The sequence below is a fragment of the Diachasma alloeum genome, unplaced genomic scaffold (genome assembly GCF_001412515.2).
Source record: "Diachasma alloeum isolate Michigan unplaced genomic scaffold, Dall2.0 Dall_scaffold_00315, whole genome shotgun sequence".
Lineage (NCBI taxonomy): Eukaryota > Metazoa > Arthropoda > Insecta > Hymenoptera > Braconidae > Diachasma > Diachasma alloeum.
In genome coordinates this window covers 721,931-743,360 of record NW_021680454.1, presented here as the reverse complement: position 1 = coordinate 743,360, position 21,430 = coordinate 721,931, and the positions used below count along the sequence as shown (strand labels likewise).

At 38.8% G+C, this 21,430-nt stretch overlaps 4 protein-coding genes across 4 annotated transcripts; 2 read left to right on the top strand and 2 right to left on the bottom strand.

Annotated features, from left to right (window-relative positions):
• The first annotated feature begins 426 nt into the window (after positions 1-426).
• LOC107040053 (trimethylguanosine synthase) lies at positions 427-7,027 on the top strand. Its single transcript, XM_015259970.1, has 6 exons — positions 427-666; positions 2,161-2,303; positions 3,288-5,663; positions 5,744-5,875; positions 5,961-6,259; positions 6,381-7,027. Exons 1-6 carry the CDS (start codon positions 557-559, stop codon positions 6,489-6,491), a joined length of 3,171 nt encoding a protein of 1,056 aa, XP_015115456.1. The 5' UTR covers positions 427-556; the 3' UTR covers positions 6,492-7,027.
• Positions 6,501-11,987, bottom strand: LOC107040052 (zinc finger protein 729). Its single transcript, XM_015259969.2, has 3 exons — positions 11,904-11,987; positions 8,892-10,672; positions 6,501-8,126 (listed from the first exon to the last, which is right to left on the bottom strand). The coding sequence occupies exons 2-3, from the start codon at positions 10,624-10,626 to the stop codon at positions 7,762-7,764; spliced, it is 2,100 nt and encodes a 699-aa protein (XP_015115455.1). The 5' UTR covers positions 10,627-10,672; positions 11,904-11,987; the 3' UTR covers positions 6,501-7,761.
• Positions 11,988-12,446: 459 nt separating this feature from the next.
• Positions 12,447-14,232, bottom strand: LOC107039992 (leukocyte receptor cluster member 1). The gene is made up of 3 exons (XM_015259878.2): positions 13,983-14,232; positions 13,789-13,888; positions 12,447-13,290 (listed from the first exon to the last, which is right to left on the bottom strand). Exons 1-3 carry the CDS (start codon positions 14,003-14,005, stop codon positions 12,535-12,537), a joined length of 879 nt encoding a protein of 292 aa, XP_015115364.1. The 5' UTR covers positions 14,006-14,232; the 3' UTR covers positions 12,447-12,534.
• LOC107039993 (dynactin subunit 6) lies at positions 14,168-15,861 on the top strand. Its single transcript, XM_015259879.2, has 5 exons — positions 14,168-14,273; positions 14,494-14,664; positions 14,902-15,026; positions 15,321-15,463; positions 15,676-15,861. The coding sequence occupies exons 1-5, from the start codon at positions 14,230-14,232 to the stop codon at positions 15,775-15,777; spliced, it is 585 nt and encodes a 194-aa protein (XP_015115365.1). The 5' UTR covers positions 14,168-14,229; the 3' UTR covers positions 15,778-15,861.
• Positions 15,862-21,430: the final 5,569 nt, after the last annotated feature.

Below are 21,430 nucleotides of genomic sequence, written 5' to 3'. Positions count from 1 at the left end.
TCCATTAATTTTTCATCAATTCTACTGAAAAATTCAGTAGAGTAGAAACTCTTCAACATAATTTTTCAGTAGAAAATACCCCGATAGAATAAGGTGCAGAGAAAAATCAAATTTTATTGATAATTTCTCTTAAATATTCTCTTCTGAACTTTTTTATTAGAGAAAAATACAGAAAAAGTGCCGAATTTTCAACAAAATCGGAAAGAAATTGATACAATTTCCAACAGAAATTCAACAGAATTTTTTTTTCATACGTGTCATCCAATAAGTTCAAAAAATTTCGATCAATATTCAACCAAAGTCGATAACTTATCCCTGGAGTATTCCATTCCAGGAATTTTCTATCCCTCAAGTTGTAATCTGGGGAATCCCCCACGAGCCGGGGTTATTCAACCTCAGCGACGTTCAGACCGGTGCTCCCCCCAGTCAGGACAAATGGTGGTCCTCTGTTTTTACTCCTAGAAATAATCAACCATGATAATTTGACACACACGTTATAAAACCTGTTCAATTGTTCAACAATTCGAACAAGTTGTTTCGGATCGAATCAGTCATCATGTGTGATCACTTTTGGGAGCCCATGGCGGAGGTTTACATCGCCAAGAGGACCGATTATCCGGATCCGGATAGTCACATTTATTGTCTCTGCAGCAGAGTTTTCATTCGGTAAATATCCTGAATAATTATTTAAAAAATAGAAAATAAAATTGACGGAGTGGATTGAGAAGTTTTTCCAATGATCGATTAGTCCCTGGACATTGGAATAGCTGAGCTCTTCATTGAAACAGTCGATCATCATCTTTCGATTGAATTTAATAATTATTCCGCAGACTTGTTTATCAAGTCCTGAGGAATTTTGTTAATTGGAAAAATCTCCACTGACCCAGTTCGTCGAGATTTAATAGAAAAAAAATCAGGCAGAATTGCTCATTCGGTCAATTACTGGTAGTTACATATTGATCAACGGCGTGACACCTGACCTAACCCTGACTATACGTTTCCTGCAAAAATCCAGTCTTGCAGTTTATCCTGCAAATTAAAATGTCAAAGTTCGTGGGATGCATGAGCTCAAGTATTGAATCGATTCAACAGACTCATTCATTTTATGAAGCAAAATAATTACGTAAAAAAAACATTGTCTGGAATTGGCTCATAATTATGCTGAGAGAAAAAACATGTGCTCAAACTGTTCTCGCTTGAACTCAAAAAAATTGCAATTTAAAAATTCCAAAGGCAAAAATTATTGCAAATGAACATCCAAAAGTTCCGAAGATGAATAATTGCTGTTTTGGCCTGCGGGATGAGCAATAGTTGCCTCAAAGGCGAAAAAACTATTTATTTATTTAAACTTTTGGAATTTCTTCTAAATTCCTATTTTAATTTTATTTCAACTGTTTTAATTAGTGAAGATCACATAAATATTTTACATGATTCGACCTAATTGCATTTTTTAAACAATCAGACAAAATAAAATGGACGCAAAGTAATTGAACGCAAGAACTTTGGATTTGTTAAAAAAGAAATTTTTCCTTCCACATTGAAGAAATAATTTCTTGGGGAGCGTTGAGAAATCGATGGGTATAAATATGTCGCCAGGAAGCGTGAGAAATTTGCTCTTTAATAAGGCAGATGAAAAGTCTTCTCCACACACTTGCCCTCGAGATACTGATTGTCAAACTTTTTTATTGCAATAATTAAAAGTTGTACTTTTGAACTACTTTTTTACGATGTTTTCCATTATAGCTGCACTTTGTTTTATGGTGTTTGCATAGAGTGAAATCAGGGTACAATTCCAAACTTTTAAAGTGAAATGGCTGGGTATGGAGGGATGAAACGATCTCATGGGGCCAATATCTTTCCACCGTAATTGAATTTCATGCTTCATTTCTTTTCATTTCATCAACTCCAACTATGCCAAATTGATAAACTTGAAAGAAAAACCCCATTCTCTATATCTTTTAAATTAAAAATCCTCAAGATGATGAATAATTTCGAAAAAATCAAAAAGCTTCATCTTTCCGAAGGAATGAATCATTTAGTTACTAGAAGAAAATCTAGAAAGAAAAATAATTTTCTGCAAAGAATGCCTATAAAATCCTCCCCCTCCCCCCTCCCCCGAGATTTAAGCAAAGTTGGAAGAAGTATTTCTCCCATTCCAAGAAACCCAGAGATCTACACAGTCCTGACTCAAGAAGATGCTAGCGAGCCCGAGACCGCCGAAACGGACTACCTCGGCGAGATGTTGGACGTCCTGAAGCAGACCCCCCTGGAGCCCCCCCAATACACCGAGAAGCACGACGTAAGTATCGTCCACCCGCCTGCCCCCTGAAAACTCCCATTCATCCGCCCCCCTTCCCCCAGGAAGAGCCAGTCAGCTGCTACTGCAGTGCATCCCACACAGACAACAACTACTCAACCGACGAGCACGACTCGGTCCGCGACTCGGTGCAAAGATCAACCACCTACGCCCTGGGTCAGAAACTGAGCCTCCACCAGTCTGACTCCGGGGCGGATCTCTCCGAATACCACGAACACGATACCAAGCCCCCGACCAATTCTCTCCACCTGTCTGAGCGTCTCCTCAAGACCCCCGAGGTGAAGCTGAAGAACTCCAGAAGCTTCACAACCCTCGACAGCTTCAACAAATACCGCGAGAATCCCTCTGAATCCGACAATTCCACCTTCCAAGAAGAAGCAAAGCCGAAAGATGAGGTTCTGAATCCCTCGGACACTCCGGAGCACGCCTCCTTCACTCTCGGCACCCACGACCACTCCGACTCCCCGACAGACCCCGAAGACTTCGCGATAATCGAGATGTACGACTCGTACTTGAACGTTCACGTGGTCTACGGAAGTGACAAGAAAAGCATGATCGACATAGCTTGGGAGAAATTCTGGGCTGATCACGGCGAGCGCCTGATCTGGGGCTCCTGGATAACGAAATACGCGGACTACATAAACCCCAGTTACATGCCCCCCGAAGAAATTGTAGAAGTCGAGAAACCGACTAAGATCCGAGTTGTCGAGAAGTTTTCAGAACAGAACACTTGTTTTCCAACGTGTGCGCACAAGAATTGCGACATTGGGCGATCGAATTTCGAGGGTCTCTTCAGTAGGTCAGACAAGCCCAAAGATCAACTGAACTTCACGTTTGACGACAGCACGAGACATATAAATGAAAAAGACGCTGAGGACAATCGAAAGAAGATGGGCAACTTCGAGCTTTCACCTGAGATCGATGGGTGGAATCCCCTGAGCCCCTTCAGCGCTGAAGAAAGCTACAANAGAGCCAGTCAGCTGCTACTGCAGTGCATCCCACACAGACAACAACTACTCAACCGACGAGCACGACTCGGTCCGCGACTCGGTGCAAAGATCAACCACCTACGCCCTGGGTCAGAAACTGAGCCTCCACCAGTCTGACTCCGGGGCGGATCTCTCCGAATACCACGAACACGATACCAAGCCCCCGACCAATTCTCTCCACCTGTCTGAGCGTCTCCTCAAGACCCCCGAGGTGAAGCTGAAGAACTCCAGAAGCTTCACAACCCTCGACAGCTTCAACAAATACCGCGAGAATCCCTCTGAATCCGACAATTCCACCTTCCAAGAAGAAGCAAAGCCGAAAGATGAGGTTCTGAATCCCTCGGACACTCCGGAGCACGCCTCCTTCACTCTCGGCACCCACGACCACTCCGACTCCCCGACAGACCCCGAAGACTTCGCGATAATCGAGATGTACGACTCGTACTTGAACGTTCACGTGGTCTACGGAAGTGACAAGAAAAGCATGATCGACATAGCTTGGGAGAAATTCTGGGCTGATCACGGCGAGCGCCTGATCTGGGGCTCCTGGATAACGAAATACGCGGACTACATAAACCCCAGTTACATGCCCCCCGAAGAAATTGTAGAAGTCGAGAAACCGACTAAGATCCGAGTTGTCGAGAAGTTTTCAGAACAGAACACTTGTTTTCCAACGTGTGCGCACAAGAATTGCGACATTGGGCGATCGAATTTCGAGGGTCTCTTCAGTAGGTCAGACAAGCCCAAAGATCAACTGAACTTCACGTTTGACGACAGCACGAGACATATAAATGAAAAAGACGCTGAGGACAATCGAAAGAAGATGGGCAACTTCGAGCTTTCACCTGAGATCGATGGGTGGAATCCCCTGAGCCCCTTCAGCGCTGAAGAAAGCTACAATCAGCATTCTAATGAGGATGAAAGACTGATAGCCATATCGAGATGCGATTCCATAACCGGATCGCTTGCGAAGACGAACGCGACATCCGATTCGATGACGAACGTCACTAAACTGACTCTAACGAACTCTAGCTTTGACTCTAGTTCGCAGCAGTCGTTGAGTCTCTTCAGTTCTGTCACGAGTTCCATCGAGAGTAACGTCACAAGCAGCAGTTCTGATCAGGACAATGACTTGACATCTGACAACGACAAGTACTGGCAGCTGCTGTGGAAGGAGAACTTCCAAATTCAGTACCAGCATCACTACACCTGCTTTGTCAACAGGTACATAATGGTACAGACTGAAAGCTCAAACTCAAACTCCTCGAGAATACCCTTCGCCAACGAGTCCTTCGAGGATCCAACAGCTGAGTCCCTGGTCGACAGTAAGACCGGGACGAAGAAATCGGCATCCAAGAGGAGATTGAATTCCAAGCGCAAGGTGATCGACTCTGTCGGTTACCTGATGCAGAATCTAACGATGAAGTCGGAGGACAATGAGGCAGAGCTCAAAGACACATCAAAACGAGAGGAATCATCTCAGGGAGGTGTTGGTCAAGTCCAAAGCTCGACGACACTAACGACTAATAATAATTCTACTTTTAATTGTAAGAGGTCTATCAACGGGGGGTCCAGCGATGGTGACAAGCCTCATGAGGACAAACCACTTACGTTGAAACGAAGTCATGAGGCTGATTTTGATGAGGCTCAGGAGGGCATGGAGACTGTTAAGAAGGCTTTCTCTCTGATGGGGTACACTTTCAGGGCGAATCAGAAGGAGGTGAAGCTGCAGGGTGAAGTGGTTTACAGGAAGAGGCATATTAGGCTGCCCAACAGGCAGCTCAAGATGAAGATCAATCGGAATAAGGGGAATAAGCACATTTACTTCGATGAGAATGGGGTTGAGATCACCAGTACTATTGACAAGGTCAAGCAGTATCTCTCGGACTGTCCCATCAAGCTTCCGAATGAGGGGGAGTTGGAGGCTAATGACAAGGGGAGTTATACTAAGGCCCATTTCACTTCTAGCTCGGATGAAGAGTGCGATGAAGCTGTCAGCACAAAACTTCACGCTAAAAGACTAGTCTTTAGCAAACCTAGCACAAGCTCTCTGGAGACACCTCCTGATTTCAATGCTTCGTATAAAACGTGTGATGATGATGTGTTCGAGGATGACAATAAGTTGGGGATTGGGGCTCAGATGGAGATGGATCATCATGAGGAGGGGGATGTTATCACGATCAAGGTATCGGATGAGGACAGTGGCAAGAAGGCGCTGAAGAAGAGGAGGAGGAAGCAGAATAAGAGGAATGTCAGTCTTCCTGTTGAGGTTGATAATGATAGGACGTTGATGAAGTATTGGGTGAAACGATATCGGTTGTTTAGTAAGTTTGATCAGGGCATCAAGCTGGATCGAGGTGAGTTGATGGTATTGAGGAATCATTGAGGATGATCTTGGGGTTTAATGGGTTTTCTTCGGGGGGATTTCGTGTTTTAGAGAGCTGGTTCTCGGTGACACCGGAGAAGATCGCGGCCCATATTGCGGATAGGTGCCAGTGTGATATAATTGTTGATGCGTTCTGTGGGGCTGGAGGGAATGCCATACAATTTGCATTTAAGTGTGAAAGAGGTATTTTAATTTGATTACTAATTTTCTCAGACATTAGTTCCACGGAATTGCAATAGAATGATATTTAATGTTTTTTTTTTTCTAGTGATTGCTATTGACATTGATCCAAATAAAATTGAACTCGCGAGAAATAACGCGAGAGTCTATGGCGTAGAGGACAGAATAGACTTCATCGTTGGTGACTTCTTCCAACTCGCTGATAAACTTATTGCCGACGTTGTGTTCTTGAGCCCACCCTGGGGTGGCCCAGAGTACTTGCACGATGAAACCTACGATCTCAACAGTATTCTCAAGCCCTTGGGTGGGATGACGTTATTTAATACTGCGAGGATGATCTCCGAGCACGTTGCGTATTTTTTGCCGAGGAATATTGATACTATTCAAGTAATTATGACATTATCAGAATATTTTGCTCTTTTAAGCCTCGCAAATTGGCTAGGATTTTCTATGAAATTGTTTCGTGCATGTGAAAAACAGAAATAATTCTCAATCGTGAATTGTTTAGCTTGCCATGTTGGCCGGACCCGGAAAAGGCGTTGAAATTGAACAGAACTTCCTCGACCGAAAGCTAGTAGCTCTCACAGCGTACTACGGTGAGCTTCCCAAGGACTGTTAATACCACGAAATGTCAGACGAATTTCTAGTATCGATGTATAATTAGTTGTACATAACGAAGGAAAAACCGTATCAGTTTGCTCCAATAATTGAAACAATTCCAAGCCGAAGACGTAACAATCTTTCATGAAAATCCACTCAGTCACCTGATTTTCCCAATGAAACCCACCATTCCCTTAATTTTATACACTGTATTTTCTAATTAGTTAATTTGTCAGCAGTACAAAACGCCGCTTAGCTTCCTAATTTCCTATTTTTATTACGTGACTGTTGGCGACTCGATACGGATGCATATGTGTGTTAAATCGTAACGTGGGTTCTTCCAATATCTCAACGAAAGAATTAATACGTGTTTTTTTTATTGTAGAACTAAACGTTTATTGAACTTTGAGCTCTTGTAAAAAAACAAATCTTATTTGAAAGACATTAATTTTCCAGTCATTCAAATGATATTGCAACTGTGAATTTTTAAGTTTTTATTGTAAAACGCGTGTCGTTTTATCATACAATTATAAATAAATGTAACCAGGACAAATACTTGTAAGACTCACTTATTTCAAGTATTTCGTACCCATTTTTTTACATGACACATTACCCAGGAATATTTTTTCTCTTGAGAAATAGAACTAAGTGATGACGAATTAAATGTACCGTAAAAAAATGAGGATTCGTAATATGAATATGTGATGAGTTTATCTAATTTCCAATGCTTCTGTTGGAAAAGATGACCAATAAGTCAAAATGGAACGAAGAGGTTGTGAAAATTAAGTTATTGTTAATTACGTAGAACATGGAAAGATAAATGACTTCATGGCATTTTGTTCTAAAATAATTAGTTATCGAGGTAATTCCGTATTTATAAACATGCAAAGAATTGTTTCGTTACGTTATATCATTAAGTTTCTGTACATCTCCGTTTTAATAAATTTTTGCGGAGAATGAGGGGATATTTCAGAAAATAGTAACAAAATTCATCAACTTGCCATGAAATTTCGTCATTTTTTTCTCCTGTAATTCTTCAGGAACTAATTTCCATTTTGAAGATTACGTTTCGCTATCGAATTACTGAATTTTCGTTATTTTTCATTGTTTTCTCTCAGTAAAACTACGGGAAGCTCAATGGAAAAATCAAGAACTGTACACTACGAGAAAATTATGACCTCTGAAAATCTCCCTCCGTTTTTTTTCTGTTTTCCCCTTTTCAATAACAACAGTAAAAATAGTGACTAGGGTCGACCTTAGAAAAAAGCATGGACACTCGTCCACCCCAATTACGATTCAACGTTCAGAATCTGGGGCTCGGTGTCATCGAGTTCAGCGGGAATGGTGATGCCACCAGTGTCGATATTCTCCTCCTCCTCATGAGGGATCTTGAGAAAGCAGTGCATGGTCTCGTCGTCTTCCTGCTCGATCGTCGATGAGTTCTTGATGGAATTATCTGACATTGGTAGAGAGCCCTCAAGGTGTTTCGAGGGTATTTGAATGGTGATGGTCTGGGACGTGCCATCAGCTGACGTTGAGGAAGACATTAAACTCGCTTCAATTGTATTTCCAACCTTTGAGAATGCCCCTAGGCAGCTGTAGATTAACTGAGCTGCTGCTATGTTACCAGGAAATACTTCAACATTGTTGGCATCTGGCAAAGTCAAAGATTATGAATGAATCTTTACTCAACTTTAAGATGAGTTTGGAGAATTTTTTGAAACGAGTTGTTTTCATTGAATTGTTTTTAGTGAATTGTAGAAACTTAATTGTTTATAAATTATTTGTGAGATAAGATCGTAAGGGATTCTAATAAAGACTCTGATGTGGAACTGCAAATATTGAAAACAAATTCAACAACAAAAATAACTGATTGAATTTTCAATAGAAATTCAATGTTGTGGAGAACTTTGCGGGGTCCTCTAGCATGTTAATGTATTCCTACACACACTTGACGAACAATTATACAAATATACGTCCTAAACGACTTTCTTGAAGCCACAAATCTTAGAATATAATTGACCTCCTTAAATTCGTGCTGCAGGAATTTTTTTCTCTCTAAATTCGAATTCTATTTGAATTTCTTTTTCTGTTGTTCTATATCACGTACTATTGAAAACATGTACTCATTTCGTTTTGTACAATAATTCGTTATTCAAATTCGACAATGTACATACTGCAAAGTAAACTGTAAGGTTTAAACTGCTTATCAATAAAAAAAAATGCTCAATTAAAACCAAAATTTTTTTTTTCAGAAAATTCGAAAATATTCTGTGAAAATGTGTTAAATTTACGTGTGTCATTTTGGCATTTTGTAACAAAAAATCCCATTGAAATCCATTCAGTCATTTCCTCGTGAATCGTAGCCAAAGAATGTGCGAAAGATCGATAAAATTTAAGAAAAAAATCTCCAAATTACCTTTATCCTTCTCTCCCTTCCTGACAGTGCTCTTGATGAGGCCCTTCTCATGTCCCCCCACATGCTCCAGATAGCTCTCCTTCTTAACCGTCCTGAACGAGCACAAATCACAGGTGAATATCCCCGAGGACTCGGGATGCTTGGCCTTGAGATGATTCTTATAACTATTGCTCTGTATCGCGGAATACGAGCAGTGAGGGCACTTGTAGGGTCTCACCCCCGTGTGCCTCATGACATGCCGCCTCAGGGAGTTGTGATCGCCAGTCTTGAACTCACAGAGATCACAGTTGAAGGGTTTGTCCCCCGTGTGCTGTCTGAGATGCATCTGCAGCATGGCCTTCCTGGAGCTCGAGTGGCCGCAGATATTGCAGACGTAGGGTCTGAGCTTGGAGTGCACCGCCTGCATGTGATTCTTGAGACACTTGGCGTCCGCATACGTTTTCCCACACATCTCGCAGGTCTTGGAGGTGTACCACCTGGGAATTTCCCCGGACTTTCTGTCCAGATGCAGGACTCGATGATTTCGCAGCTGACTCGACTGCTTGAACCTCTTTCCACAGTGTGGGCACTCGAAGTCCCTATCGTCACTGTGCACCCTCATGTGAGACGACAGCTTCATCATCGTGGCAGTCTTGTAGCTCTTGCAAATGGGACAGGAGAGGAGGTCAATGTCCACCTGATGCTTCTTCCAGAGGTGAATGAGGCAGCCCCTCCACTTGACAAACTTCACATCCTGACAGATGCTGCATTTGTACGAATTCACTGTTCCTGAGTCGACGTGGCAGTTGGCGTGCTCCTGCATCATCTCCTTAGAGCTGAACTTGTGGACGCACCCCCGGTACTTGCATCGCACGTTCTTCTCCCTGATCTCCATGAGTTTTGAGCCCTTCGTCTTGCCATTCTGTTTCGCCTCGGGCTCCTCCTCGTTGGGGCTCAGGGGCTTGAGCGTTGGTGACTCTGAGGGGTTGTCCGTCAGCTGGTGGTCCTTGATCATGTGCTCTCGACAGGTCTCCATCGAGGGGAAGCAGTTGGAGCACTCGCCACACATGTACATGAGCTTGACGTCGTCGATCTTCAGGGAGTCCAGGGGGGACGTGGTCGAGGGGTTCGTGTGGGTCTTCTTGAAGTGCTTGAGGAGTTCGGAGCGGTCTTGAGTCGTGTACGGACAGATCTTGCATTTGAAGGCTGTCACCACTTCGATGAAGTCGTTGGCGTTCAGCTCCTTATCCTGGAGGTCCTGGCTGTCTCCCTCAGATTCGTCGAGTATCTGCTCCTCGTGGAACTCCTCTGCATGATCCTGTTTGTCGTTTGGCACTTCCTGGGGGGAATTGTCCGAGGCAGATGCTTCAATAGATTCTTCAGGGATTTCTGGTTTTTTAGAAAGGTTGAGGTCTGCGGGGGATTTCTCGGGGCTCTGGGGCGTCTCGAAGTACAAAGCTCCTGCTTGGAGGGGACTCAGGTTCAGCTCCTGGAGCTGGCCGTCCTTCACTGCGTAGATCTGGCCGCCGAGGCACACCAGGGGGAGCGTCTGCTCCTCGTTGTCGGTCGGTTGCTCTGATTCTCCTGGGGGCTCGGCGTCAGAGGTCGGCGAGGTGAAGGTCGTTGAGTCCTCGTCGAGGTTCTCAATGTTTATGAAGGCCTCGGGGGAACTGGGGACTGTCTGGAGGATGTACTGGGAACCGTTGATCTCACAGGTGAGGTACGAGTCCTCGGGGGACGGTAGGGGCTCGTTCATGGTTCGAGCAGAGCCGGAATTTTTTCGATATGAAAACCCTCGCTATCTGTCATTCATCGGGGGATCAATGAACGTTTAGTGTTTTCGGTTTCGAATAGACGAATTTATGATTGAGAGTCTCTAGACACACCTTTCAGAGGTAATGGTTATAATATTCTCTAGCTATTGAAACAAATTTAGCGAGCTGTACTACACAGTTTGGGAGATAATAAATAATTAAATGCGTTTCCTCGAACTCGATTGTTGCATATGTACAACAAGTTTGTAATTTTCTAAAAGAATGCAATGTTCAAGTTTAGAACGAAAAAAATTATAGTACGTGTTAGCATGTTGTAATGGTGTAAATAATTCAAACTCAGAATTCAGCACTTTAAACAATAAAATAAAATGCAAAATAATTTCTAAATAAAATGAAAAATAATTAATACCTCAAATTGTCTTGAATTTGGATGGAAATCTATAATGAATTGATCGAATTTCATTATTTTTTTCCTTGAGAAAAAAATTCATGGATTATTCCGCAACGTTTCTGCGCGTTTTTCAATAAAAATGTTTAACAGAAAATATTTAATAGAAAAAATCAACAGAATTAGATTTTTCTATACAACTTATTTAATCTGATATTTTCTATAGCAATTGCGAAACTTGAATTTTCTATTTTTCCTGTTCGATTTTTTTAATGAAACAAGAAAAAAAATTGTGTAGAAAAAAACTAGAAAAATTAAAGGTGGGGAATTCCTACAGAAAATGTCTCAATAGACAAAACTGCATAAAAAGTCAAATTCTACTGATTTTTTTTTATAAAATAGTTTTCATTGGACGTTTTCTATGCTAATATTATGCTTGTATATTATTAATATGAGGAAACAATTTTTCTATTGCCTTTTTTATTTGGTTAAAAGAACAAAAAAATATTGTTTTTTCCTCTTATTTTTCCATTATATGGCTCAAAATTAACCTTCATTAATCAGGTTACACACTACTACGAAGAGGTTATCTCATAAGTTACGAATGTCAATAAGAATGAGTTAATTATTCTCTTGAGTAATAATTTTCGTGTTGGTTAAAATTAATTTCGGATTTCACCGGACTGAAATGACGAATTTGAGACGGACTTCGAGTATCCAAATTTGAAAATACGGTGTTAGCATCCGCCGCAAGTGCAGGCGTCTGCTTCGAGGTTACGTGGGCATAAAAATTCATGTTTCCGAAGGATATACAACGAAAAATGGGGGTTTGATGATTGAGATTTATCACAGGAAATATTAAAAATTTACCTGAGTGGGTGAATGCATCAGAAGTTGCCGGAGAAATTGAGAAATTAATTATTTAACTGTCAGGAGAAGCCCTTCAATACAATGGGGTCGCCATTTTGCATTTTGGATCACGTGTTCGTCAATAGTGCGAATTAATGCGAATGCGAATACAAAAGAACAACCAGAAATAATTAGAATTCATGAATATATTCCTTGAATTTTAATTCATCTTCTTCAACATGATTTTTATGAAGAATAAAATTTCAGAAGACCTTCATTGAATTTAAAACCTAAAAAAAAAATTTCCCATTCAATTAAAATATGGAATTATCTCGATAATTGCTGATTCTAGGAAAAAACGTCATAAAATATTTTTAGTCTGAAATTTCATCAGCTCTAAAAAGTGTTTTATGGCATTTCCTCCTAAAAGCCCTGGTTTCCGAGATAAAGCCAAATAACAGATATTCAATTGTCTTTTACAATCCAATTTCACTGAAGCTTGAATAATCATCCGAATTCATAACACTTGAAATTGCAATGAAAAAAAATTGTTTATTCCCTCTATGTAAATACAATAAACAAACTATCAACAATTCTTTCCACATCTCCAATTAAACATCAGAATTCCCCATAAACCGAACTCTCCAAACAATTAATGCCTAGGAGTTCTCTCCGCATTTTGCCTGGCAATCTCCGGGCAAAATTGTGAATTGTACTTCTGTCTGATGGTGGGTCTGGACTCCTCGCTCTTGACAACAGGCAGAGGCTCGCCCCTCACCTTCGCCAGAAGAGCTTCAGTCTTGAGTTTCTCCGACTGTTCCCTCAGCAACCTCTTAGCCCTCAGCCTCTCAAGATCAACGTCCGGTTTCTCCCTCTTGTCATATTTACACTTCTTCGACTTCTTCCTGCGCTTCTTATTCTTCTTCGATGTTCCCTCGTCAGAGCTCCCATCGGCCTCCAATTTCCGTTTTTTCGAGGCCTCACAACTGACCCCAGTGTCACCCCTAGAGCTGGAACATCCCATGATGCTCAGATATCTCCTGACATCCACCAAGGGATCGTGCAACGATTTTTTCTTCTCTTGCACTTCCTTCGAGGGCTCGGCATCAGTCAATCTCCGAGGCAACTCGTACCAATTTTTTTTCCCAGTTGCCTCGTTCGTGTCCTGCCCCAGGTACGTCAAGTAACCGATCTGCTTCTCGTATTTCTCTCTCTCCTCCTTCTTCTCCGCCTCGTGCTCCACATTTGGCTTGTTGTAGTCGATTTTTCCATCCTCAATGTCTTTGAAAAAATTCACGTGCTCGAGGACTTCTGGGTTTTTCGAGGTACTTTCAGTTGTTGTCTTGTCCCTTCCGTCGTATTTCCTTCGGGATTTCTCTCGCAGTAGATTTATTCTTGCTTCAGTCTCCTAGAATAACAATTCAGTAGCGAAGTGGGAAAACGGTTTCAGTCGACTCATCTCTTAGTTGAGTTTTTGAGGAATATTTCCGAATCTAAGAGAGATAGCGAAACTTTTGTTATAACTTTTTTTGTAGAGCCGATTGAGAGCTACAATAAATGTAATTACGAATATTTCGCTATCTCCCTTAGATTCGAAAATATTCCTCAAAAACTCACCTGGGAGATAAGTCGACTTAAACCGTTTTACCACTTCGCTACAGAATTCTAATGAGAAAACTAAAAATTGGAGAATTTGTTGCTGTAAAGAATAATTCTAATGAGAAACAACAAAAAATTCTGCAATGTTTTTTAATTTATTCGCGTTCTATTGACTTTTTCCTGTGGATTTTTGAAAAATTCATCTCAATACGAAATTTATTGAGTGATTTTATGAAAAAAATCTCAACGACCAATTTTTCAAATTTATTCAATAGCAAAATTAATGACTATTTGCTTGTCCACTTACTGCTTTCTGAGCCCTCGCTTTCCGCTCTTTCTCCTCTTCCGCAGCTTGTGCCTCGTCTCGACGAACCCGAGCAATATTCTCTTTTGTCCTTACGTGCCATCTAATCAACGCAAGGATAATTGTGAATAATTATTATTCATAACCATGTAAAATCCTCATTTGACTGTCTCCCAACGATTCACGATTTTTCTCACCTTTTTTTCGGCAGGATATTCATTTCCACGAATTGTTCAATGCAAAATCTTATTTATTCACTTCGGTTTGATCGAACAATCACTTTTATAATCACCAGAGGCTTTCACACAATTAACTTGAACGAAATTATTCGTGTCCTGCCTCCGTTTTGGAGTAAATAAATCCTGGAGGTTATGTTCACTACGACTGTGTCCCTGTGACAGCCACAGTTGAGTGTTGAGTTATCAACTCCACAGTCTCCGAAAAATGTCAGAAATCATGGCAAATACGCCAAACGCTCGACGTTCCATGTAAGATAAATTATTCATTAGTTATTGCACGGATAGAATTTCTATCAGATCTCCTCACGATAATTAAGGAACGAACTTCATCAAAAATAAAGATCAAAATTTTTTTGGTTAGGTTTATCTGTCATGCACTCGAAAAAAATCCTAATATTTCTTTCTTGTTTTTGCAATTTCGTGTAACAGTGGGAATTACTGAATGGGGACTCGTTATTTTTATTTCTAGTGTAAAAATATCAGCAGGAGCAGTTGTGTGTGATGAAAGTATCCTGAAAGGGGACATCACCATTGGGCCCAAGACAGTGGTTCACCCTCGAGCGAGTATCATAGCTGAGGCTGGACCGATCTTCATTGGGGAGGGGAACATAATCGAAGAAATGGCTTCGATAATAAACAGGTTGAATAATTATCCGCCTCTGAAGACTCTTTCATTGTTGTGTTAATGTTTAAACAATGGGACAAGCCAATTAGTCATTTAATAGATTGAAAAATTGAAAATGTAAAAATTGTGATTTCTATTTTTTGATTTGTATTCTTTACACAGAATTGTAAAGAATACAAATCAATTTATAATTTGTCAATTCCTCAATCATTTTATTTCGAAGGGTTTATACAGACTATTATTTCCACGTAGGTTACCACCTGGAGGGAACCCTGACGCTGTACGTACCCAAACTATTGGGAACTTCAATGTCTTTGAGACTGACTCCATATGCGAAGCAGAGAGAGTTGGGGATAATAATGTATTGGAGACCAAAGGTACCCCACAAGTTCTATTTGATTTTTGTATACAACACATAGTTTTTCGCCAGAACTAATTTTCCCTGAGAATTCATTTGGAATTAATGAATTGTGTATTTCGTGCCATTTCCAGAAAAAAGATTATCGAAATGAATGAAAATGTTTGAATTCCTCCAACATCTCATTATTTAATCCAACATTATCGAGATAATTTCAATTTTTAATTCGTGAGTCGTGAATTAAAAATCCATCATTGATAATGGAATTGTTATTAGAATACTTTTATTTATTCAAAACATTTTTTTTCATCAGCTGCAGTCGCTCGAGGAGTTGAATTGACAAATGGCTGTGTGATTGGCCCTTCTTGCTCGGTTTTGGAGCCTGAGATAGTCCCCGAAAATACGATTGTGTATGGAACTAAGTGTCAGCGTCGAGAAATGAATGACAAGCCTTATGTGAGCAATAATCATTATAGAAGATTAAATTATAGAATTATTTATATTCTATAATATAATTTAATATATTATAGAATATAATATATTTAAAAATGTATAATATATTATTTCCATATATTCAATTATATTATAGAATAATTAAGAAAACGTTGGGAATGTTGAAAATGAAGAACGACCCAGATATTGAACGAATTCACTTTTTTCAATTTCAGCCTCAAATGGGTCAGCTGGAGTTTTTGATAAGAGTCCTACCGAACTATCATCATCTGCGGAAGCCAAATATCAGGCTGCCGAAAGCAGAGCCCTTGTCGTAGGATGAATATTTCACGTTTAATTTAATAAAATGATAATTTATGGATATGATAAATAATAAAGATAGAGCATTGCTTTTTGATACTTGTGAGGAGAGAAAAAATATGCTGTTTCCTTTTTTTGGTATCACCCCCAATCATTTCTTACAGGACAGAAAAACATTTGAGAAACTCTACAGAGAAACTTTTTTTTTTATGTTCACATTGTGCTACTGTTTCCGTGAAATTACGAATTGAAATTATTTTTTAGAATAAAAAACAGAGGAATTTCATCTGTCATACAATTTTTTCTATAGGTTTTGAAACATTTGCTATAAGAATTCGTCGACTCCATTCTCCAAGTTTTTTCCACTAAATTTTTCTCCTCTTTTCATTGGAAAAATCGAACAAAAATTTGGTAAATATGAGCAGAAAAATTTCTGTTGATTTTTCCTGTAGAATATTTTTCATCGAACATTTTCTATTGATAACCGCACGCAGATAAGCTCTTGCAGCTATTTGCCAATAGAATCAGTCAAAAACTAATAGAAAGTTGAATAGAAATCCAATGGAATTTTCTAGCCAATTCGCTAGGTTTTTCTGTCAAATTTTTTCGTCCGTAGCCACAAAAATGCTCTTGAGGAGTGGATTTACCACTCAAAATGTTGGCAAATGAAAATTTATGTTTTTGAATTTCAAATTTAAGAAGAAACATAACTGAAAATAACTTTATTATTATTTATATTATTTTAGCATTGTTTTTTACTGAGGGAATAAATATAATATAAATATATACTTTCCCTGTTGCATTTTCCCCATTGAAAACAGTTGTCTGAAAAAATCGTCGCGCACAGCTACAACCTGGATTTACCAATTAATCATGGAATATTCAATCGATTTGTCAACCATTTTAAGCTGCTGTCATTAGGAAATACTTGAAAAATGTAGAAAGTGTAACAGAAAATAAAATACACCAATAACACGGTGCAGATGATGAAGTAGCAAATGAAGTAGATGTCTATTTCTTTCATCGTGTACATTCATCGCAATTCAACACAGAACATGATATAAAATCGCAAGTAAGAAATCCTTGAGGAAAGCTGTTATCAGATACTTCAGGCGCATCGAAGTGGCTCAGAAGATCGTCAAGACATTGAATTTATTGAGAACCTCAACATCTTCCAACTCAAGGATTCGTTCTTTATCTGAGCGGTTTTCCATCTCTGAAGGAAAATATTTCAGATTAGAATTAACTGAATAATGATTAATTATGAATTATTAATTGATCATCTTTAAAAAATTTTACATACAGGCACAACTGGCTCGACGACAGAGCCCTGAACAACACTGGCTATCCCTGATGCACTGAAATCACACAAATATTATGAAAAAAATGTAATTCAATAGTAAAACCGCAAAACGATTCAAATCAATTTGGCTTCGGCTGAGTTTTTGAGAAATATCTCCGAATCTAAGGGAGGTAACGAAATTTTCGTGATTACCTTTTTTGTAGAGCGAATTGAGGGCTGCAAAAAAGGTCATAACAAAAATATTGATATCTCCCTTAGATTCCGAGATATTCGTTCAAAACTACTGAATTGTTTTTTTACTTAACACACTTACCAAATTTTTCATTGTCCTCCAATAAAAAATTATTAAAATCTTCAACAGAAATATGAAAAAAATTTATATCAACTCACTCGGACACCCCGTCCTCTGCACTGTCCGCTAACGGCAACTGCCAGCATTGCGATGACCGCGAAAATCGAGAGGAGCTTCATGATTTCTTAATTTTTCGTTGGAAAATAAAGTTTCAGAACGCGGTCCCCTTTATACAACCTCCCATATCTGGCGCAGCTCAATCGAGAAGAATTAATCTTGTCCTTGTAAAAATGTATGCACATGTGGAATTCCGCAAATAAGAGTAATCCCGAATCGCTTTATCGCTGGGTTCGGTAGAAAAAAAAGTAAAGAATTTTTATAATAATATTTAATTTCCGAACAATGAAGCAGAGCGCAAATATTTTTCACGACGCTATCGAGCCTATAAAATCTGCTCTTTATTTTATTTTTAATCTCCTTCGTCATGCACAACAAAGAGATGAATCGCGACCGCATTTATGTTCTCAATCCAATGTGTGATAATATTTTCGTAAGGAAAATTTTACTCCAATGTAATAACATTTGTGATACATATGGAGAGTCTGTTCATATATAAAGCGGACTGTTTTTACCGCAAATTACTCGCAGTAGAAGTTACGGAAAATTAAAATTGTTTTAAATTTAATTAAAATTGTTGAATTAAAGTTATGAAGGTTCTCACGATTTTCATGTTCATCGTGATGTTGGCAGTGGCTGTTAGTGGACAACGCTGCAGAAATTGGCCGGCTAGAGTTAGTTGATCATAATAGAAAAATCAATGACATGTGGCAGGAAAAATTTAATTACGAATTGTTAATACGATTTTAATGATTTCAGTGTACCCAGCATCGCCAGTGCTGCTCGAACCTCTGTTTCAACGGAAGATGTGCCACAAGAATCAATTAATTAAATAACGACACCAATTGGTCTAGTATTTTGTACAAGAATTTTACGAAAAAATTGTGAATGATTAATGAATTAATCTCATTAATAAGTAACCGTATCTGCAATGAGCATGAAAATTTCGTAAGATGATTTCAAACTAAAAATTGTTTTATTTTTTTGACGAGTCTATTGAAGAATTCCGCAGCTTTACTGCGCGTTTTTTATAGAAAATAATCCATAGAAACCATTTTTTAGCAAAAACCTGTAGAATTCCATCTGCATATTCTATTTCAGATGAACTTTCTAATGTTTTTTTTCATTCCATTTTTCTTCTTTTTATTCGAAAAATCAAGGAAAACAAATTGAGAATTCGAGCCGAGGAATTTTTATAAAAAATATTTCAATAGAATAAGTTGCGCAGAAAAATCAAATTCTATTGATTTTTTCGATAGAACATTTTCCACTGAACATTTCTATTGAACCAAAAAGCGCGCAGATGAAGAATTAATTCAAGAGGAAAATTCTACGAGAGGCAAAACCCTCACACGCAGTGAACTTCTATCGGCAAAGTGGCTCTCGCCTCGCTAACCTTCCATTGTTCACGCCAGTAGTTCACTGCTGTTCAAATGAATTTCTTTTTTTCTCTCAGAAGGAAAAAAAAAGAAAAAATTAATAACAAAAATAGTCGTTTTTTTAAATTCTCGATTGTTTAATTAATTCGTTGTTCATCAATTGTTTACCAAATTCAATGCGATTTCATTTCTAATCAGATCAGTTGAGTTGTCTACAATCAATAAAGATGAATAATCAATGCTCTGTTCAAATATCTGTCTGATTTAATATCTTCTAGGGAAATTTCACATGGATTTTTTTTTCTCAGAGACATGGGAACTTCTCTTCGAAAAAATATTCCGGGGATTTTTTCCGGGGGACTTTTCACAGAGAAAAAAAAATCCGTTAACCACAATTAAAGACAATTAAAGAAAAAAAAAGACAATTGAATAAAAACACCGCGTGTTTTTATTCATTTCATTTCATTCGTTCAATGATTAAATAATTGTAAAAATTTCGGTGATTCCAACGACAAAAAATCCAAAACCTCAAGATATTTTTGAAAACCGAATTTGAGGGAGGATATTGGACAAAATTTAATTTCAGTCAAATTATCGATCGCTCATAATTCACTCCGATAATTCCGGCACTCGGAGATGAATTATTCCGAATAAACTGCAATTTCCAATATCTCAATTTTTCCCATCGAATAAAATTCCGAAATGTCTCCTTATTAATAGAATCCTTCCACCAGCAATCTCAGCATGTATAAGAGGTTACTCTTGATGGATTGATAATTGAATCTCCGATGAACCACTTCATGTCCCCCAGAATAATCTCACCAATCGGATTTGTCATTTGGAAAAATCCAAAATTAATGTTCTCAGAATGTTAAACTACCTTCATCACCGTTGGAGTGACAATTTTGAAAAGCCGAGAGAAACATTGGCGCTATAGTATATGTGCCTTGTACCGTAAAGTGGTGACCCGGGGAGAACTGTCATATTTTGACGTCCGCCGAGGGCCCAGTGGAAACGAGAGATTATTTTTCGTGATGCTGTGGCAGGGGGTGGGGACTGCCAGGGCATAAATGGAGGGTGAATTGAAAGCGAGACGCAAACTGAAATGAAAGGGGGGGGGGAGGGGGTGGTGCTGAAAAAAATGAGCAAAAGCCAACCAAGGGGAAAACCCTAATGGCACGACAATTTTACTTAACCATTTTCGAGCATTGTCGTTAAGGCAAAAAGGATGGACATGGGAGAATGGGAAATGGAGGAGAGGAAGAATTGTCTTAAGACGAAAAGTCAATTGGGATTTTTGGAAGTTGAAGAGACATTTTCAGTGGAAAATTCTAGGGGAAATATTTTTTTCCACGCGCGAAATAATTTTAAAGAAAATGTCCAACAGAAATATATTATAGAATAAATCTCTAGCATTTTATCCTTCCATAAATTTTTTTTTATTGACATGAATTTTTTAAAAATCCAACAAAAAAACTGAGAAAATGAATTTCTATAAAAAATTTAATTTAATTTCTATAAAAAATATCTCAATAGAAAAAGTTGTATAAAAAAATCAAATTTTATTGATTTTTTAAATTAAATATTTTCCATTAAACATTTCTATTGAAAAAAATTCACAGATGAGCTGCAGAATTTTTCAGTAGATTCAATAGATTTCAAAAATTGATACTGTTCCATAGAAATTCAACAGAATTTTTCATTAAATTCAATGTCTGAAGAGAAGTGTTCACTCCAACTGATGGGACAACCGTTGTCGAATTATTAACAGAAATGAAATTTTTATAAATGAGTGATAGGTAATTTTACTCGCGATAGAGATCGGCAGAAATGATATTTCACTTTTGATAAATCATCATTTACATTCTGTCCCATTTGATTGAATTTTAAATAAGAGATTCATAAATCAAATTCACTTCATAAATTCCGCGATTTCATAAATTAAAAAAAACAACAGCAGTCCTAGTTTTAAAGCCGTTTCCAAGTAATTAACAGTCTCCTCAGAGTAAGTCTCATCCGAAAATAATTGTTATTCTCTCAGGAAAAATCATTTCTAATTAACGAATTTCCACTCCACCCGCCCATTACGGAATAAACAATTCAGCAGTAGCAAACTCAACTTCATGTTAAAATTTTATAATTCATCGTCCAGACGCTCAATTACCCTCGCCTGAATGAATGATGGTGGCATTTCATTACCTCATTTTCATCATCAAAACCCGACGGCAATTGTCACTCGATGGATCGATTGTTTTCCCCACCGAGACGACAAAAATCATCGGATAATGAAAATTGGATTGAATCAGAGTCGTTTTCGGTTTCGGGTATTACAGTATTATCATAAGTAATTGGTGTGACGGGCGCTTGACGGACACATACCCAAGGGTATTTTTGCACCCCAAACAGTTACGTACGGGAGTCGGTGCGATACGTATATAGGGAAACATCAAATCACTCGGCAGACGTGCATGTAACGTATATGAATTTGAATTTGAATGACAAGCGTTGCGAATTTTCGGTGATGGGTGTAACATTTCAATTGAAGCAGCGAAGTGGAAATTGCAATGGAATTGGGGAAT

What these genes read in the sequence shown, in the direction of transcription:
- LOC107039992 (XM_015259878.2), bottom strand. Translation starts at nt 14,005, where the DNA reads ATGAATATCCTGCCGAAAAAAAG. An exon ending in AATATCCTGCCGAAAAAAAG is followed by an intron (nt 13,889 to 13,982) that starts GTGAGAAAAATC and finishes TGCGTTGATTAG; the next exon opens with ATGGCACGTAAGGACAAAAG. An exon ending in AAGCGAGGGCTCAGAAAGCA is followed by an intron (nt 13,291 to 13,788) that starts GTAAGTGGACAA and finishes TTGTTATTCTAG; the next exon opens with GAGACTGAAGCAAGAATAAA.
- LOC107040052 (XM_015259969.2), bottom strand. Translation starts at nt 10,626, where the DNA reads ATGAACGAGCCCCTACCGTCCCCCGAGGACTCGTACCTCACCTGTGAG. An exon ending in GAAGGGAGAGAAGGATAAAG is followed by an intron (nt 8,127 to 8,891) that starts GTAATTTGGAGA and finishes TGACTTTGCCAG; the next exon opens with ATGCCAACAATGTTGAAGTA.
- LOC107040053 (XM_015259970.1), top strand. Translation starts at nt 557, where the DNA reads ATGTGTGATCACTTTTGGGAGCCCATGGCGGAGGTTTACATCGCCAAG. An exon ending in GGGCATCAAGCTGGATCGAG is followed by an intron (nt 5,664 to 5,743) that starts GTGAGTTGATGG and finishes TTCGTGTTTTAG; the next exon opens with AGAGCTGGTTCTCGGTGACA. An exon ending in TGCATTTAAGTGTGAAAGAG is followed by an intron (nt 5,876 to 5,960) that starts GTATTTTAATTT and finishes TTTTTTTTCTAG; the next exon opens with TGATTGCTATTGACATTGAT.
- LOC107039993 (XM_015259879.2), top strand. Translation starts at nt 14,230, where the DNA reads ATGTCAGAAATCATGGCAAATACGCCAAACGCTCGACGTTCCAT. An exon ending in CCAAACGCTCGACGTTCCAT is followed by an intron (nt 14,274 to 14,493) that starts GTAAGATAAATT and finishes TTTTATTTCTAG; the next exon opens with TGTAAAAATATCAGCAGGAG. An exon ending in AAATGAATGACAAGCCTTAT is followed by an intron (nt 15,464 to 15,675) that starts GTGAGCAATAAT and finishes TTTCAATTTCAG; the next exon opens with CCTCAAATGGGTCAGCTGGA.